Genomic DNA, 20837 nt, shown 5'->3' with positions numbered 1-20837 from the left:
GAAGGACCTGTCATAACAAGAGACGACACGCTTTTGCGCGTCGTCTATTTACGACGCGTATTTACGACGCGCAATTACAACGCGCATTTACGACGTGCACGACACGCATTGCGTATCAAGGAAGGCCCTATCATAAAGGAAGATGACACGCATTTGCGTGTCGTAACCTTACGACGCGCATTTACGACTCGCATTGTGTATCATTAAAGCCTCTGTCAAGAAAGGCCATGTCATAAATGAAGATGACACACATTTTTGCGTATCATAATTTTATATGTTTAAAAAAAATATTATTTATAGATTTACTAATTTTCAAATTAAGTTTGTATTTAATGTCTCATCATAGAAAATAAAATATCATCTACAAAAAATACAATCCATTGCATAAAATTTAATGTCATACAAATAATCGTTCCATGGAAAGATAAAACAAATCAATAGAAGTTGTAACAAAAATTTACAAACTAATTAGATACAAGAAATATAAAAAAATATACCCTCAAATGCTTTTCAAAGTCTAATCTCCATGTCAGCTCTTCAACTCACTTCTCCAGTTTGTATAGATGAGAAAACCCTACCCACTTTCCTTCTGATTCATTGACCTTCTGAGGAACACAAGTAAGCCAAAACAACCACCTTCAAGGATTTCAGAAAGAGGGGGAATCAGACAAAAAGAGGGGGAATCAGACAGTATGTGTGACACCTTGCATTCATATATCACATAACAATACTTTTGTATCAACTCTTTTAAACCCACATATCTTGTATATTCCAGTTTCCCAAGGTATTTTGGGTATTTCAGTTAGAGTTAAAAGTTTTACAAGCTCCTTATCTATTTCTTCAATATGATTTATGTTTATGCAAAGTTCATGAAATTTCCTAAACATAGTCGCTACCTGCATTAACAATAACCTTCCAATCTAAATCTTTTAACACAATGAAAATAAAATAAAATAAGAAAGTATGAAATTAAAACGAACCTCATTTTCATATAGCAATTTGAAGTCTCTAGACACATTTCATTAGCCAACTTAACCACATTAAGCACATGCATGTAAGTCCTAAAAAATTTAATCTATATCTGCAAATAATAATAATAATAATAATAATAATAATAATAATAATAATACATTAAATATAAATGAGCTTGTCCGTAAAAAAACAAAAAACCGATAAAGAAAAATATTAATTGAGTATCTAACCTCCTTGAAATCCTCAAGAAGGCATGAACCAATCTCAAATCACAGGCCCTTATATCAAAGCGACGCCTAGACACAGATCCAAAAACAAATTTTAAATTAGTAACATTTGAACTAAAGGTCCTCCCAACAAGATTAGAAAAAAAAACATACTAGAATTTTGAGTTTTTAACCAAAATAGGGTTATTGAAAAATATATTTACCAATCTAGTATAGTTTGAAAAATATTTACCAAACTAGTGTTTTTCTTCATTTTTCAATATTTCTTATTGTTTTTCTATTTATTTAAAATATCAGCTTTTTTACTTTTTTTTTATTTTAGTTTTTTTACTATTTATTTTAAATATCAGTTTATTATTATTATTATTATTATTATTATTATTATTATTTACTATGCATTTAACATAAATATCTAACATACAAAAGAGCTTTATTATTTTGGTTCATTACATGCCAATTTTATTAATTTTTTTCTACCGTTTATATAGTGATTACGAGTTTCCTTTAATTTTCTTACCATTTATTTATACATATATTTTAAAAACTTAACCCTTTTACAAATTCAAGTTATACAGAATAGAGAGGGATCAAAATCGAAATACACAAATTGAAGAGGAATCAGAACCAAATTTGGGTCTTTTACCGTTGCAATAGACATAGGATATTGGTGCGTGAATCGTGATTGACTAGTTACTTAAAGGTCGCCAGGTTGTCATACTTGGTCAGACTCCCTGTTTTTACTTCTTACAAGTCATTACACAACAATTTTTTTCCTTAATTGTCTCCGTGTATACACTTAAATCCAGGAAAAACCTTCCCAAAATACCCTTACTGTCCACTGGTTATTATTCAAATAGTGGGAATTCTTTCTGGTCATTAGCCAAAAACATAAGATCTGAAAAGAGAAGAAATTATTCAAGATACCCTTTTGTATATAGGAGAATGTGTCACTCATACATGGTCAGAAACTCAGACTACCTACCAGCTAAAATCTCCAGGGGTAACTTGGTCAGTTAAAATATATACAACTTCTAGTTCCTTCAATCTTCCACCCTACTTTATAAACAAGTTCTGTTAATTTCATTTTAACAAGATTTTTTCTTTTCTTTTAAAAAAACAAACTTAGCATCCAAGATGTACAACATGTATTACTATAGCAAATGCCCAATTCACCTGATTATATCAAAAACCACACAAATCAACACCTGAAATACATTTCATAACATTACATTACAAAATAACTATTCAAAAATGTAGTAGGTACCTACCTTATCAGTGCCAAGAAAAATGGCAACCACATGGGTGACCTGTTCTTCTATTTGATTGGTGCACAGTGCACACAACACCAAAGTGTTAAGTTGTCTGCCCCTGCCACAAAAGATGCAAGTGAGGATTGGCTTCACCCACAGGGAACAAATCTATATTCATTCCACACCAAATGGATCACAAGTGTTTACCGCCAACAAAGATGCCAAAGTCTCGTCCTTTGGTCTTTCAACATGATCAATCTCAAGCTGGGAAGGCCCCGGAAGTCCAAACTGTCCCCTACTACATGGAAAATATATGAAAGAAAGTGTCCCTATCTTTTGTTCCACAACACATATTAAGAATCGGCTAGATTTCACCTTCCAGATTGGTCCCTGCAACCAGATATAAAGTTGCTTAGCTGTACACATTCTTCAGTGGAGTTAAGGCAACATATACAGTGTATGATGGGCAATTAGATGGAGTTTCACATACATAATAACATATATTACTCTATTACCCTTTCTAAACTAATGTTGGTAATAAATGAAATAACATACATTACTATATTACCCTTTGTAAACCCATTGCTGTAGTTTCACATACATAATAACATAATCATATGCAAACCAATAAATGAATTTGTATTTCATATTATTATTTAGATTAAATGTCTTACTATCGGCAATGCAAGTGAATTGTGATCTATCTTAGAATCTGGTTGGCAGTTTGTATATCCCTAAAGATGCAGCAAGCAATCCATCCACTATCACATATGTTGCAACCAATTTTATATTAAAAAATCAGACTCAAAACAAAAAAAATTAGATATTTTGAATTTTATAATAATTACCTGCATATCAGAAGGGACTGGTTGATTCCAAAGGGAATCAAAAGCAGGAATAAACCACAGTTACTTCAAATCTGCATGCACAGCCGAATGGTTCATTGGAAAAAATCCACAGAAAAATCCTAAACAGTAGCTTCATCCAATTTGCTCCTTGACTGCCCCTTGGTCTTTAATGTTATGCTCACTGCTTCTTGTTTCTACAATACCTAAAAAGTTAAGCATGAACTAGAAGAAAGTGGGACTTTAAAGATTTTTATCTCCTGCATCTGTCATAACATATTTGTTGCTGATATTAACATCAAATAACAAATTGATTTATTTATTTAATTAAATTAAGTTGATTCCTTATTACTACTTTGTTAATGAATGTGGTATTGTGACATGTGGGTTAAACAACAAAGGTCACAACATAGGACGACATGATTATATTTGGATAGAAGATATGAAATTGATTGAGTAGCATCACCTGGGCCTCTAGAGCCTACTTTTACAACATCAAATTGTGAATCAAGAGCTGATTTGAATCGGAGTCAATCTTCTTATCTAATCTATTCATTCAACTATTTAGTATTAGAATGTTTGCTATATAGTATAAGACATGACGACATGACATAACATGCATTTTATAATATGTTTGATATGTATTTGACTAGTGTTTGTGTCCATATCAAAAAAACGTCGTGGGATAGGACTCGGACAGTGAGTCACTCCTGATCTCCTATTTATTCAAAAGACATAAATGCCCTCGTAATCTTTATCAAACAAAAATATACTTAGAAAGCCTATCTAATCCCATCCAATCTTGTCCAACCTATTACATTAAAGTCCTATGTAACAAAACGCAGCCTTAAGGATGTGAAAGCAATTAACTCACATATGTATACAAGGGTCAAAAACTCAAACCAGCCACCAAGGATAGAGACAATCCATAAGGTAAAAATGACCTGCATGCCCACAAGTTGTTTTTGTAGTTAAAAGTAGCATAAAATTCATCCATGTTAATGATAAGGAACCTCAAAAGTGGGTAGATAGATATATACACTCATAAATCTCTTTAGATCCTTCCCTGTAGTCATTTGCCTCAAGTATAAGCACCCCTGATTGATCTGATCTTTCAGCAAGAGAGCAACACAATCACACAGTTCTTGTGACAATCTAATGTCAGGGAAGTTTGGAGGAGACCTATTAAAAGAAAAAGCATTCATATATTCATGTACAAGATTTTTGTACTTGATTATAAAATAGCCACTCACTTGTTAACGAAGGAAGAAAGATTAGACCACAAGAACAATATCGCAAGAGCAAGTATTAGAAAGTGACACAAAAATGGAACAAGATGATAGCCTATCCTCTCACAGAGAAGCCATATGACAATTGAAGAGACCAGAATGGCACCAGACATTTGCTTTTGTCGCAAGAGTAAAAAATCAGCAGCTGAAAATAGAGACTTAAGCCGATCAAGATATCTGAAATTCTGAATTGAGTCCATTACATATTTTCATGATTTATATCAAGAAATAGGTATGTCATATGTAAAAGAAATTCCATTGTCATCGACAACAGATGAAAGATATGATTTGATCTAAAACTAAAATAAGATTGAGGAGATTTACTTTTTCCAGAACCGAGAGCAGCGTGCAGAAGTTTCCGGCGACCAAAGAGGTGGCGCCTTCCGGAACCAGATTGTGTCTCCTCCTCATCCATATTAAGCTTGCGCTTTTGTTCCACCGGCAATTCTTCAAATCTATTCTCCGTCGTCGCCACTATCTTGTCTTCGACGGCCGGATCTACCATATTTTCCTATATTATCAATAAAATCACGATCATCGTAACATATTGCAAAATTTTAAATTATGAAAGAAAAAATTTCACAGATTGTGCGTACTGTATCTTAAATGAGTCGCCAAAGAGAAACCAAAAATCGCATATCTTTATAATTGTACGCGAGTGATGGGCCTATGTACACGTGAAGACACTGGTGAGGGATGGATTGACGCATCCTGCCCTAAGCTGGAATCACTTGGATGGATTAACAATTGGGGCATAATAATTTGATTTATTACCGATAGGATTTTTGAGTAGGTTAACTGTGAAGAAAGCTATGGGGGCTAGGTTTCCTTTACGATTCTAGGGTTTAATGAATTGTGTTAATCGAACGAGATTTTTGTTGAAATCGGACCTAGGGCTTGTAAGTACAACACACAATCACGAGAAACCTTCATCGTCGGCGAGGTGGGTGATGGAAGAGAGATTGTAGATGGAAGAACCAGACCTAAATCGCCATGGCGGGTTTTCAACTTTTCTAATTTTTTGGGAATTCCTTTTCCCGCTACTAAAGATGAAGATGTGCTCGTTTCATTACAAAAAATATAAAACAACATGATTTCACGACGCGCTTTTTATGATAGGTGCCCTCCGTGTTTTTTTTCTAACACTAATTTTAGGGCACGCAAAAATATGCGTCCTAAATCCTTCACATTTTGGGAGATCTGATACTATTTTTAGGGCACACACTTTTACGTATCGTAAAACAGCGCGTGTCATGGTTTGCGCGTCATTAAAGGGTATTTTTCTAGTAGTGTCTATACACATCCGAAAGGATCCATCTTTCTTCTTCACAACCAAGACCGGGGCTCCCCAGGGTGAGGAACTTGGTCTTATGAATCCTTTGTTGAGTAGCCCATTGAGCTGGCTAGATAATTCTTGCATTTCTGCCGGTGCTAGACGGTATGGGGATTTAGCTACAGGAGTAGCTCCGGGAGTTAAGTCGATACGGAACTCGACTTGGCGCTTGGGAGGGATTCTGGGGAGATCTTCGGGGAAGACATCAGGAAAGTTGCAGACTTCGGGGATGCTCTCGATGTCTTTAACTTCCTGTTTCTCGTTAACGACATGGGCTAGGAATGCATAGCACTACTTTCGCAGATATTTCTGAGCCTTGATGCAGGAAATGATACGGAGGTTCGAGCTGAGTTTATCGCCATATATAATAAGGGCTTCGCTGGATGGCAGGTTGAGTCGTATGGCTTTTTTGCAACAAAGAATATCAGCACTATTGGGGCTCAACCAATCCATGCCAATGATAACGTCAAATCTTTTTATGGAAATTGGCATAAGGTCAATTGGAAAATAATGATCGTTTAAGGTAAGGGTACAGCCTATGAATATGTTGTTAATACTCTTTTTCCTTCCGTTAGCCATCTCGACGGTGAATGTTTTGGTTAAAGGTTGGGATTTACACTTGAGTAGATGTTTAAATGTATGACTAACAAAACTTCTCTCCGCACCAGAATCGAAAAGAATTCATGCATAAGAGTTGTCGAGGAGGAACGTACCCGTAACAACAGTGGGATCATCAACTGCCTCCTCCTGGCCCATCGCTAGCACCTTCCCTGTGTTACCACCTGTTGTTGCCTTGGGGCAATTTCTCTTGAAGTGCCCAACCTCCCCACAGCCATAACAGGCTTGACCGACGCCCGCTCCAGAAGCTTGATTGGTCGGTTGAGCTGGTGTCTTGCAGAATCGCATTGTGTGCCCCTTTTTGCCACACTTGTTACATTGCATCTCCCTACAATCTCCCAAATGATGGAAGTTGCATTTGTTGCACAAGGGCAAATTTCCAACGTAACGACTGGGAGTTGCTGTAGTACTGGGAACAGTAGCAGGGGTGGTAGCGGCATGAACTGCCACTACCTGTTTTTTCTTGGAGGGCTCCTGTGAAGACTGGACCTTACGCTTGTTCCAAAATTTCTTCTTCCCACCACTCTCCTTTGATGGTTCGGGAACGGTTGTTACTGCATCAAGATCAACCCCGTGATCTATAAGAGTTTGTGCTAAACACTTGGCGTTGTCGAAAGTGGAAGGTTTAGCAGCCAAGACATTTCCTTGAGTTGGGGGCATCAATCCCTAAATGTATCTCTCTATTTTCTTGCTTTCCGAGGTGACCATCCCCGGACAGAGAAGAGCCAGATCATAGAATCTAGCTGTATAGGAGGTAATGTCGGAACCCTTCATCTTTAGGTTCCAAAGCCCGTATTCCAATTTCTGCATCTCGCCCCTTGGGAAGTACTCAGCAAGCATGAGTTCTTTTAAACTCTCCCAACCCATTACATTTGCAACTGGCAGAGTTAGGGATTTGACCCGGCTATTCCACTAAGTTAATGCTCTATCAGTGAAGGTGCAGGTGGCAAACTTCACCTTGCTGGCCTCCGAACAAGCAAAAATTTCGAAAATCGATTCGATCTTTTAGAACCATCGAGTTAGGGAAATGACTCCTCCATTGCCATCGAAAGATTTGGGCTTTGCATTCATGAAATCTTTATAGGAACACTCCTTCGGGTGTCCCTGCTTGCCACCAAGATTTTAGGAATGGGTACCACTTCCGGATCCGCTAGCATCACCAGGGTTTATTTGTGCCATCGCGGCAGCCACAACGGCTGTAATTGCTGCCTGGAACATAGCAGGATCGAACTGAGGAGGTGGTGGTGGTGGAGGATCATTGTTCTTCCTATTGGGTCTCTTTCTGGGAGGCATCTTTTTCTAAAAGATACAAGGAAAAATGACGGTAAGCCTCCTATACCGATTTATGAGTTGAATATTTTCGAGCAAGATATATCTTAATCCCACAATGAAAATAAAGACCTATAATGATAGCCACTAACAATAATAAAGGATTGCAGGTCTTTCGCTTATAAGGATTCATACTACTAGTGATGACTCTGTGTAGTGTTATAGTACCATAAAATACTCATATAGTATTTTAACTATGTGCTTCATTTGTATATGATTTGGTGAGTTTTAGACTTGTCGCGCCACCACAATCACTCCCAAACACATGTTGGTCATATCTCGGACAAATATAGTTGATCAGGTTATATTGGCCCCACATATGACTACATAACTATCCAGGTTTAGCTGAAGTGTCCAACTTGTCCTAAATACTTTTATGTTGTTCTTACTATGTTAGTCTCTGGTACGTATGTATACTTGTACACTTCTTGTAAAAATAATTGTATTTTTAAAGTATACTTTTAGTTTCAGAGCACTTCGGCCCCTTTAGTGTTTATAGTTGTATACCATGTAAGGTTCAGTATACTTAGTTCACTATAAATTAGAGCTCTGATACCAATCTGTCACACCCCCAAACCGGAACGGCGGAAACGTTCGGGGGTGGATGACATCATATGTAGTATCAAAACAATTGCATCATAGTAATCAAAGTAAACACAACCATTACATTGAGTACATAAAAAGGTATTTACATCTGTTTGTTTTATATTTATATACATCAAAAGTAGCAAAAATAAAGACGATACTCTATACGCTCCATCTTCTCAAATGTCTACTGATTTCCTGAGAATACAAGCAGTTTTGAAAAGAGAAAATCAACATAAAGCTGGTGAGTTCATAAGCATGTTTTTGTAATGTAAAACTGTCATTGAATCTGTAAAATGTTTGTATGTTTTCCCAGAAAATCCGATATTTTCTATCATATATGTTTATTACTATGTTCTGTAGAAGTGTATAATGTTTTAGTTTGCAGGTCTGATTACCACTAACTGTATTGTATTATATTGTTTTGAATGAAAAGCCTTTGTATGAAAACCCTGGCTATCACCAGTAATTGTATAGAATGTTCTGTTTGAAAATCCTGGTTACCATCAGTATGTATAGTAGTTTCATTACTTAAAATAAAACTTATGAGTTGAAATCCCTAGAATCCTCCAGTTGTATTATGAACTTGTTTTATTAATAAAATAAAACTAAAGAAGAATGAAATCTCGTAAATAATAAGATTAGTTTATACTATTGTGAGTCGTATAACCATGCTTGATATGACCTAGTGACCTTTACGACGTTCTTCAAGTGTCGGATAAATGACATTTCTCACCCCAGGCATGCCTGCCTAACTGTAGCTAGCAGCTCAGGTGTGGGATTGTCATACCCGGATAGATCTATTCACAAATCTCACGCTCTCCCTCCAGGAGACTCTGGTTATACTATGATAGGATTTATCCTGGACCTTGAAAGTTACAATTGAGGTGTTGTCTCACAATCCTGTATTAACTAGTTTACGTGTAGCTCTGTATTGTTCTCTTGTATTTGAATCTGTTGTATACTTGTAGTGTAACAATAATTATACTTAAATAATTATTTAATGTAGTACTCTCGAATTCAGCAAGTAGTAATGTATATCATATATCATAAACTAAGTCTGTCATAGTTTATATGTTTGTTAATTTATGACTCTGAATTTCTAAACTAGTGTATTGAAGTCCCAAACTATACCCATTATAGTTTGTATGTATGTTGTGTACTTGATTCATGTATTGATCTGAAAACTATGCAATTATGGCTATACGTTGGAAAAATGTCCCTTATGCTCAACATGTTACAAACGGGATAAAATATCTAAATATTTTATAAACATGTGGAAACTGTATGTTTGTATTAATTACATCAGTTTTAAAGGTGTTAAAATCCTTTTTGTATAAGTTCACATAAATCATTTGTTTTTGGCTTGTATCCCCCCCTGAGAAAGTTGAAAATAGTAAAAGCATAGGGGTATGAACTCACTGTTAGTTGTGTGAAAGCGTCGGACAACGAAATTTGGAATGAAGACCCTCGAGTTGATGTACGCGACACTCAACGGAATCCTAATAACAATTAATACATATATGTATTTTATTAGTGAGACCATTTATTATAGTGTTGGAAAAACACTTTTCATTGGTTTAGGAATGTTACCGAGGCTCGATCGAGGTAGAAAAGTGATTTGCGGTCAAGTTTCACAGTGGGAAAGAGTTTGCGGCCGTGAAGAGTTTTCGGCCGTGAACTGTTCTCGGCCGTGAACAACCCCTTGAAGGGTTTACGGCCGTAAACGGGTGTTCTTGAAGGAACTTTGAAGATTTGAAGGGTGTACGGCCATAAACAATTTGCAGTCTTTTAAGATTTGAAGATTTGAAGCGTGTACAGCCGTAAACTCAAGAACACTGTTGTCAGATTCGATGAAAAACGCGTTTTAGATGCTCCAAAACAACCTCCAAAGGTGTTTCTTGATGATTGTCGGAAGTAGGAGGGTGTTTTTGGTGTTTACGGTCAAGAGTTTAAAGAGAGAAGGAGTGAGTTTTCGGCCAGAAAAGTGTAAATAAGGGGTAGGGGCTCATATTTATAGGGGATTTTCATGGTCGGTGGTGGGGGCCACCTGTCGCTGGCCGTAAACAGGTGTATGGCCGTAAACGAGTTTACGGCCGTGAACATCACTCAACCGAAAACTTTTTGACTTTTCAAAAGAAACTCGGGTTTTTCGCGCGATTTTTGTTTCCGACTCATATATAAAACTAAATTATATAATTAAATGATTTTCCAAACCGAAGGAATTTGACGGAACTCAATAAAATTCAAATTTTATTAACGAAAATTGGCTAACGGTAACTGGAAAAAGGTTCGGGTTGTCACAACGTTCCACTTCCCGAGCCGACGATCACTAACTGCTGTCAATTTCTAGCTAGATTCTAACCGCAATCACCCCCAAGGTGAGTTCATACCCCTGCACTTTTCAATGAGTTTTCTATGTTTTAGTTGGGGAATACAAGTAAAACTTAAGGAAACTTGTGTAAATATACAAACTATTATTTATGCTATCTTACATTTTATATACATTTTACGTGATAATATCAAATATGCGAAACAACCTTTCTACCAAATTTACGAAATATACATGTAAAGTTGTGAAAATACAAGGATGTTCATTTCATACAAACATACATTTTAAACTATAATAGATATAGTTTGTGAAACGTTCACACTATTTTACCCCTTTCGAGGCAAGGAAACAAATATATAAAAATAGGTTTATTTTTATATTTTACAAACATAATGAAAGGGTAATACTTATATTTGCAACAAAAAGGGATTTCCATTTCATTTCAAAAACACGTAAAGTCGTTGAATAAATTTGTGAGAGATCGTCTTCGCCGTACCTACCAAGGTATACACGGAAGTTGTGTTTTATAACCAGAGTCTCCTATCGGAGAGCGTGATACTTGTGTATAGATCTATACGGGACTGATGATCTCACACCCTGGCTATTAGCTACAACTAGACCGGCAGGTTATGGGTGACAAATGTCATAACTTTTCGACGCCTGAAGAACATCGAGGCAGGCAATTCTTTAATAGCACGGTTATGAAAACTCACATGGGGAAACGACAATACGTCTATTTTACGTGAAAAAACTTCTCTTCAAACGGCTTTATATACAAATAAAACTACATATTACTATTTAAGTATTTGAAAATATTTGTACTTTTCGGTCTTGGAACATTTAAGACTACAACTCAATTTATGGAAAATATTGGATTTTCCGGAAACAACACGATTACTTTACAAGAAATGGCATACAATTATTCATACAAACTCTTATGAACTCACCAACTTAAATGTTGATACACTTTCAAAACCACTTGTATTCTCAGGGAACCAGTAGATAGGTACAAACACAGGTTTCGAGAAGACAGAACATAGTAGCGTTACGTCTTAGTTTTTGTTATATACTTTTGGTGACATACAAACAATGTTGCAAACACAATGTAAATTATATATTTTCAATATGATGGTTGTTTCTTTGATTACTATTATTCATTGTTATGATACTGTACATGACGTCCTCCGCCCCCGAACGTTTCCGTCGTTCCGGTTTGGGGGTGTGACACTGTAACATACACGTTTTGAAATCGTGTTTTAAGTAAATAATATTATGAAATATTATGTTATATTGAGTATTGAGTTCGAACAGATAGTTTTTACTAGAAATGAAGTAAAACTAAGTTTAGAATCACTCGGAAAATATTGGAAGTCTTATGAGATTCCAATTAAAAGTTAAAATATCGAAATTTAACGAAAATATAAAATTTGAAATAAGTAGAATTCTATTATTTAAAGTTATAGATAATTTTATTAGAAGTATTTAGGCGAAAATCTCATCAAAATCCGAGTTATAACGAAGAAGTTATGACCAATCGAAGATCCGCGACAAAACCGTCACGACATCGAATGACTTAAAAAGTGAGTTTTTGATAAACTACTTTTTAGCCTTAGTAATCTAAATGAAAGTCGTAATATTTGTTAAGCCGAGAATTTTCATAAAAATAACGTCCAAATCTGACTTCGTATAAGGAAGTTATGATTTTTCTAAGTTTCAGCTTAGCAGTAGACAGCTAAAAACTCGAATTTTAGATCGAGTGATTTTTAGCCGACACAACCTAAACGATAATCGAAGGTCTCTTCAATAGTAGTACAACGGTAAAAAGAGAGACGAAAACGAACATCGGATGAAGAAGTTATGAATTTTTAACGGATTTTCCTGTCCCGGTTTGTTAAAAATAATAATATTAAAAATAAATTCAAAATTAGACGACGAAAGTTGTAGAGCATAAATTTACCTACGCGTGCATATAAAGAACGTAAAAAACGGAGCATGTATGTGAAAGTTATGGATTTTAGAAGTTTTTGGCACAAATATCGAGAATAATTGCGAAATCCCAGAAAAATCGCATGGCCTGAGTTCGGCCACGTCACCCTCGCTCCTCGCGCAACACGTATCCGATGCGATCCACGTCAGGCGCGCCCCGTGTCCGACATCGATGACTCAGCCGAAGACCATCCGACGCGCGTGCTGCGTCCGGCCCGACGCGTGCCCTTCTCGCATCCGAGCCTCGCACCTGTTGCCGCGTGTCCGAGCCTCGCGCCACCTGCCCTCCTTTCCTCTCGCTTCGGATCCGACGCTCGCACCTATATAAAGGGTGCGAGACCTCCCGGGTAAATGTTGAAAAATTGTCACTTTTCACCCTTAAACTCATATTTTACCTATTTTGACTTCCCCCGAAGCCCCGATATCATTTTTAACACCCGAAACACGCCCCGAAGTGCCCGAGAATCCCAAGAAATTTATCTTTTCGGTTTGAAGCCCAACCCTCACAGGGTCCGGTTTTCATTGAAGAAAGTCAATTATGGTAACGAAGTGCTGCCCAAATTACTATTTTAACCCCCGGTTATTTCACGGTGAGTTTAATATATAGGAACAATTGTATGTTATGTGTTATATGTGCTATGTGCTTTTCAGTGTTATTATTCCGGGTTATTTTCCCGTGTTATTTTTATTTCTGCTATTTATGATAGCAAAGCTATACCTTTGACCATGTGATCAATGAAAGGACTTAGATTCACGGTGGTACTGGTACGTAGCCTCTGGCCATGTAGAGCATGTCTCCATAAGAGAATGACTTCTATTCTATGGCATTGGCAGATGGTTAGACAGGGCTATAAGCCTGAAATCTACCGAAATGTTTAAATCAGAAAGTGTATGTCTTCTGTGCCATTTGGGCCGAAGCTTTATTGATGTATATCAAGTATAGAAATTGTCATGTCTCATTGATCGTATATATTTGAATCAAATCATTGATTGATATGGAAAGTTTGCCACATGATTCACATATGCCTTTCTTGTTCCTTGTTTCTCTTTGTTGCTACCATATTAAAGTATATATATGGCATAACGTTATATTGTATCTATTGTTGAACTCACTGAGCGTCACCGCTTACCTCTCTCAATGTTTAACAATTGCAGGCAATAAGCAACCAGTATAGTTATATACTGATAGAAGATTTTGAATAGTTTGAAACTATTGTATTTAGTAATCATGTATGTATAACTTATAGTATCCTGGGAAGTTATGTAACATATAAAAATTTGTAATAGTCGGTTTGTATCCAGTCTTATGTAAACAAGTTATCAATGTAAAATATAGTTTTTATGAATATGCAAGTAACATGTTTTGGAGTAACAATTGTCGAGTACAAAAGTTTGGGTCTTTCAGAAATATGAAAATGTGTGGGTCTTTCAATCATGGTATCACAACAGTAGTTTAAGTGAACTAAATCCCACGGATTGGTATTTAGACTTAAACTATTGGAAGTTCAATATATGAACTGAATCATTGTAAGTATATGGATACAAACTTTAGGAAAGACTTAAGTAGAGTATTAGGTAAGGACAAGCCCTAATATATTCTAAAATACAATGTTACTCCATATTGCAGAACAATGGTTGAACAAGCGGGTAGCCATACCCCTTAGGTGGGTGTAGGTCCTCAACCTGATGAAGTAAATACTCCAGTATCTCCTCTTGAGGAGTGACAATTGGGTAAACTTACTGGTATTATTCGACAGACTTTCGAAGAACACAAAAAGAATGGTGATAAAGGAAAAGAGAAAGCCACTGGAGAATCTTCAAAAGGGGAGGTGAAGCGTCCCTCGTTCAAAGATTTCAAGAATAGTGGTGCTACAGAGTTTTCTGGTGTTCTTAATCCCATTGTTGTTCTTACCTGGATCCAGAACACAGAGAAAGTGTTTCGTATTTCTCATGTGGATAATGAAGACAAGGATAATTATGCTTCTACAATGCTCATCAGAGAAGCCTTGGTCTGGTGGAAAGCAGCATATGAAGCTCTCAACGGGTTTGACAGGGAGAATTTATCCTGCGAAATGTTCAAAACTCGTTTGTTAGAGAAGTATTGTCCTCTAGACATGAGGAGGAGATTGGAGAAGGAATTCCTTGAGCTTAAAGAGGGAGGAATGACTGTGAATGAGTATGAAACTCAGTTTAATCAAAGAGAAAGGTTTGCTACAAAGTATATTCCAATTGAAGACGAGAAAATTCATTTATTCATGGAGGGACTATGGCACGAAATCCACGATTTCGTTGCCAATCAGGAAGTTCTGTCATTCGATAAAGTCGTTGAGTATGCTCGAAGACGCGAGCATGACTTAGAAATACGTGGTGCCACTTTTACTGTTCCTAAGCATCCACGTACTGAAAGAACTATTCCTTTTCCCTCTTTTCTACCAGCTCAATCCGTTCGGACTGAACCTGGTAATCAAGTGCAAACTCAAAATGCCCCTCGTGGCCGCGGTAGATCACAATCTTTTTCTATTCAATCGCCTTCATGTCGCATTTGTGGAAGGAATCATCCGGGACAATACAAAATAGACAAGGAATCCATTGTCTGTTATGGATGTGGAGAAATGGGTCACCTAAAGCCAGCTTGCCCAAGGAAGGATGATACTTGTTATGCATGTGGTATTATTGGCCATAATAAGCGTTTTTGCCCTACTCTTACTAGTCAGATGACGGGAAGTCAAGCTTCTGTTCAACAACCGGCGAGAAGTCAAGCTCCTGTTCAACAATCAAAGGGTACTCCAACTAAAAAGGAGGAGGTTCCAAAAGCTAAGGGTCGTGCATTCCAAATCAGCACAGAAGAGGCACGCGAGGCCCCAAATGTTGTGACGGGTACATTTCTTGTCAACTCTAGACCTGCTCACATTTTATTTGATTCTGGTGCCTCATATTCTTTTGTGTCTTATGAATTTGTGCATTCTTCTCAAATTGCTTGCTATGCACTCGCGCAAGCATTTCACGTAGATACTGCTGGAAGTATATCATTACTTGCTGATAAAGTCTATAGGAATTCTGTTATAGAAATTGAAGGCTACAATTTTCTTGCTAATCTGATTCATATCTCCTTGTCCAACTTTTTTATTATTCTTGGCATGGATTGGTTGTCAAAGAACCACGCAGAACTCTTGTGCTATGAAAAGATAGTACGTATTCCCATTGAAGGGGAGAATCCTATCTATGTCTACGGCGAACAAAGAATCTTAAAAATAATCTCTTTCCTCAAAGCTCGTAAATTCATATCGAAAGGGTGTTCTATCTATCTGGCCTACACAGTCGATATCTCAAAAGATGAAAAGAAAAGAGTAATGATGTTCCCATTGCTAAAGAATATCCAGATGTTTTTCCCGAAGAATTGCCTGGACTTCCTCCAAACAGGCAAGTAGAATTCCGAATTGACCTTGTGCCTGGTGCTGCTCCGATTGCAAAGACTCCTTATCGTCTTGCACCAGCTGAGATGAAAGAAATGACGATTCAACTGCAGGAATTACTTGACAAAGGTTTCATTCGACCGAGTACCTCTTCTTGGGGTGCTCCGTTATTGTTTGTCAAGAAAAAGGACGGATTGCTGTGAATGTGTATTGATTACCGTGAGCTAAATAAGGTGAATATCAAGAACAAGTACCCACTACCTCGCATTGACGATTTATTTGATCAACTTCAGGGTGTTAGCTATTTCTCGAAGATTGATTTAAGATCTGGCTATCATCAGTTGAAAGTACACGAGCAGGATGTACCAAAGACTGCTTTTCGTACTCGATATGGACATTATGAATTCCGTGTCATGTCGTTTGGTTTGACAAATGCTCCTACTGTATTCATGGATATGATGAATCGGGTATGCCGCCCAATGCTCAATAAATCTGTCATCGTATTCATTGACGATATTCTAATATATTCCAAGTCTGAAGCTGATCATGCCATACATATTCGTGCGGTATTGGAACTTCTTCGAAAGGAGAAACTATATGCTAAATTCTCGAAATGTGAATTTTGGCTTCGCCAAGTTCAATTTCTCGGCCATGTTATTTCTGGTGATAGTGTATCCGTAGATCATACCAAAAGCGAAGCTATTCAAAATTGGGAAGTGCCCCGTAATGCTTCCGAAATTCGTAGTTTCTTGGGTCTCGCGGGATGTTACCGGAGATTCATTAAATACTTTTCTCGTATAGCCATACCTCTCACGAGTCTTACACGAAAGGAAGTGAAGTTCGAATGGAGTGAAGCCCAAGAAAAAGCTTTCTCAACTCTAAAAGATCTTTTAACTCATGCTCCAATCTTATCACTCCCAGAAGGTGATGATGATTTCTCCGTATATAGCGATGCGTCAAGGTTAGGACTCGGTTGTGTGTTGATGCAACGTGGTAAAGTGATAGCCTATGCCTCAAGACACCTGAAAGATTATGAAAAGAAGTATCCCACTCATGATCTCGAACTCGCTGCAGCGATATTTGCCCTAAAACTTTGGAGACATTACCTTTTTGGTACAAAATGTCAATTGTATACCGACAACAAGAGTCTCAAGCATATATTCAGTCAGCAAACTCTGAATATGAGACAACAACGAGCCATGGAGCTGATTAAAGACTATGACTGTGAAATCCTGTATCATCCTCGAAAGGCTAATGTGTTATGCTATTACTCACACTACAGTAAAGTTCACTATTCTGGATGACATAGAGAAATGGCAAGTTGAGGCCCTAAAGCCATAAAATGTGAAGAAAGAAGGGGTGGTACATTATACTGATGTTTTACTTGATGATCCACGAGGATTGAAGGTATTCAAGAATCGGCTATGGATTCCAAAGATTGTTGGATTAAGAAAGAAGATTTTAAATGAATCCCATAAGTGTAAACTGTCAATACATCCTGGTATAAGTAAAATGTACTATGATGTAAGAGCTGATTATTGGTGGCCTGGATTAAAGAGAGACATTGGAAGATATGTACATGAATGCTTAGTATGCTTACAATTCAAAACAGAGCACCAAACGCCTTACGGAACTCCAGAAAGTCTTAGTGTTCCTGTATAGAAATGGGAAGAACTTTCCATGGATTTTATTACCAAATTGCCAAAGACTGCTAGACAACATGATAGCATTTAGGTAATCGTCGACCGCCTGATTAAAAGCGCTCATTTTCTTGCCATGCGTGAAACGGCTCCAATGGAGAAATACGCACAAGTATACTTGGATGAAATTGTTTCAAAACATGGTGTGCCACTAAAGATCATTTCTGATCGTGATACTCGCTTCACATCTCACTTTTGGGCAAGTATGCAACGTGAATTATGATCTCGAGCTGCTCTCATCACATATTATCATCCACAGACAGACGGTCAGACGGAGAGAACAATCCAAACAGTAGAAGATATGCTTCGTGCATGTATCTTGGAGTTCGGTGGTAACTGGGATAAATACTTACCTCTTGTCAAATTTTCGTATGATAACAGTTACCACGCTTCAATCAAAATGCCACCATATTAGGCATTAGTTGGTCGCAAATGTCCTACTCCATTATGTTGGCGTGGTGTAGGACAGAAGATCCTTGGAGGCCCTGAAATGAGTCAAGACACCACCGACAAGATTCAAATTGTACGAGAAAGAATGAAAGCGGCCCAGGATCGACATAAGTCCTATGCATAAAAGAGGAGACGACCCATAGAATTCCAGGTGGGTGATTTTGTAATGCTGAAAGTATCCCCGTGGAAAGACATTATGCGATTCGGGAAGAAAGGAAAACTAGGCCCTAGATTTGTTGGTCCTTTCAAAATCACCCAGAGAATTGGTAAACAAGCATACCGCTTGGAATTGCAGGAAGATTTGGCAGGTATTCATGATGTGTTTCATGTGAGTTATCTGCGTAATTGTTTAAGCATTTATGATGAAGCAGTTTCGTTATCCGAGGTGAAACTGGATAATAAGTTAACTTATGTAGAAGAGCCTGAAGAGATCGTAAACGAAAGAACGACTAAGCTACGTAATAAAGAAGTAGAGTTGGTGCTTGTCAAGTGGAAACACCATCGAGGCCCAAATTATACTTGGGAGAATAAGAATGAGATAAGAGTCAAATATCCCCATTCATTTTAATCGATGTAATTTTGGGGACGAAATCCTCAAAAGGAGGAGGTATTTGTAACATACACATTTTGAAATCGTGTTTTAAGTAAATAATATTATGAAATATTATGTGATATTGAGTATTGAGTTCTAACAGATAGTTTTTACTAGAAATGAAGTAAAACTATGTTTAGAATCACTCGGAAAATATTCGAAGTCTTATGAGATTCCAATTAAAAGTTAAAATATCGAAATTTAACGAAAATTTAAATTTTGAAATAAGTAGAATTTTATTATTTAAAGTTGTATATAATTTCATTAGAAGCATTTAGGCAAAAACCTCATCGAAATCCGAGTTATAACGAAAAAGTTATGACCAATCGAAGATCCGCGACAAAACCGACACGGCACTGAATGACGTAAAAAGTGAGTTTTTGATAAACTACTTTTTAGCCTTAGTAATCAAAATGAAATTCGTAGTATTTGTTAAACCGAGAATTTTCATAAAAAGAACGTCCAAATCTGACTTCGTATGAGCAAGTTATGATTTTTCTAAATTTCAGCTGAGCAGTAGACAACTAAAAACTCGAATTTTAGATCGAGTAATTTTTAGCCAACACAACCTAAACGAGAATCAAAGTCTCGTCAATAGTAGTACAACGGTAAAAAGACAGACGAAAACAGACATCAGATGAAGAAGTTATGAATTTATAACGGATTTTTCTGTCCTGGTCTGTTAAAAATAATAAAGAACGTCAAAAACGGAGCCCGTATGAAAAAGTTATGGATTTTAGAATCTTTGGCACAAAAATCGAGAATAATTGCGAAATCCGAGAAAAATCGCATGGCCTGAGTTTGGCCATGTCACCCTCGCTCCTCGCGCGACACGTATCTGATGCGAGCCACGTCAGGCGCACCCCGTGTCCGACATCGATGATTCAATCGAAGACCATCCGACGCGTGTGCTGCTTCCGGTCTGACGCGTGCCCTTCTCGCATTCGAGCCTCGCACTTGCTGTCGCGTGTCCGAGCCTCACGCCACCTGCCCTCATTTCCTCTCGCTTCGGATCCGAGGCTCGCACTTATATAAAGGGTGCGAGACCTCCCGGGTAAATGTTGGAAAATTGTCACTTTTCACCCTTAAACTCATATTTTAACTATTTCCACTTCCCCCGAAGCCCCGGTATCATTTTTAACACCCGTAACACGGCCCGAAGTGCCCGAGAATGCCGAGAAATTTATCTTTTCGGTTTGAAGCCCAACCCTCTCAGGGCCCGGTTTTCAAGAAAACTCCCGGTTTTCATTGAAGAAAGTCAATTATAGTAACGAAGTGCTGCCCAAATTACTATTTTAACCCCCGGTTATTTCACGGTGAGTTTAATATATAGGAACAATTGTATGTTATGTGTTATATGTGCTATGTGCTTTTCAGTGTTATTATTCCGGGTTATTTTCCCATGTTATTTTTATTTCTGCTATTTATGATAGCAAAGCTATACCTTTGACCATGTGATCAGTGAAAGGACTTAGATTCATGGTGGTGCTGGTACGTAGCCTCTGGCCATGTAGAGCATGTCTCCGTAAGAGAATGACTTCTATTCTATGGCATTGGCAAATGGTTAGACAGGGCTATAAGCCTGAAATCTACCGAAATGTTTAAATAAGAAAGTGTATGTCTTCTGTGCCATTTGGGCCGAAGCTTTATTGATGTATATCAAGTATAGAAATTGTCATGTCTCATTGATCGTATATCTTTGAATCAAATCATTGATTGATATGGAAAGTTTTATACATGATTCACATATGCCTTTGTTGTTCCTTTTTTCTCTTTGCTTCTACCATATTGAAGTATATATATGGCATAACGTTATATTGTATCTATTGTTGAACTCACGAAGTGTCACCGCTTACCCCTCTCAATGTTTAACAATTGTAGGCAATAAGCAACCAGTATAGTTATATACTGATAGA

The 20837-nt window shown here is 37.3% G+C and overlaps 1 protein-coding gene across 1 annotated transcript; it reads right to left on the bottom strand.

The window, feature by feature from the left end:
* Positions 1 to 4121: 4121 nt before the first annotated feature.
* Positions 4122 to 5088, bottom strand: LOC145157519 (reticulon-like protein B5). Its single transcript, XM_079076547.1, has 4 exons — positions 4908 to 5088; positions 4548 to 4728; positions 4335 to 4476; positions 4122 to 4238 (listed from the first exon to the last, which is right to left on the bottom strand). Exons 1-4 carry the CDS (start codon positions 5086 to 5088, stop codon positions 4122 to 4124), a joined length of 621 nt encoding a protein of 206 aa, XP_078932673.1.
* Between the last annotated feature and the right edge of the window lie 15749 nt (positions 5089 to 20837).

The sequence above is a fragment of the Lactuca virosa genome, chromosome 2, assembly GCF_052849685.1.
Source record: "Lactuca virosa cultivar CGN04683 chromosome 2, Lactuca_virosa_CGN04683_v6, whole genome shotgun sequence".
Classification (NCBI taxonomy): domain Eukaryota; kingdom Viridiplantae; phylum Streptophyta; class Magnoliopsida; order Asterales; family Asteraceae; genus Lactuca; species Lactuca virosa.
Note: the sequence above shows the minus strand (reverse complement) of the source record. Positions and strands in the feature narration are given on the sequence as shown.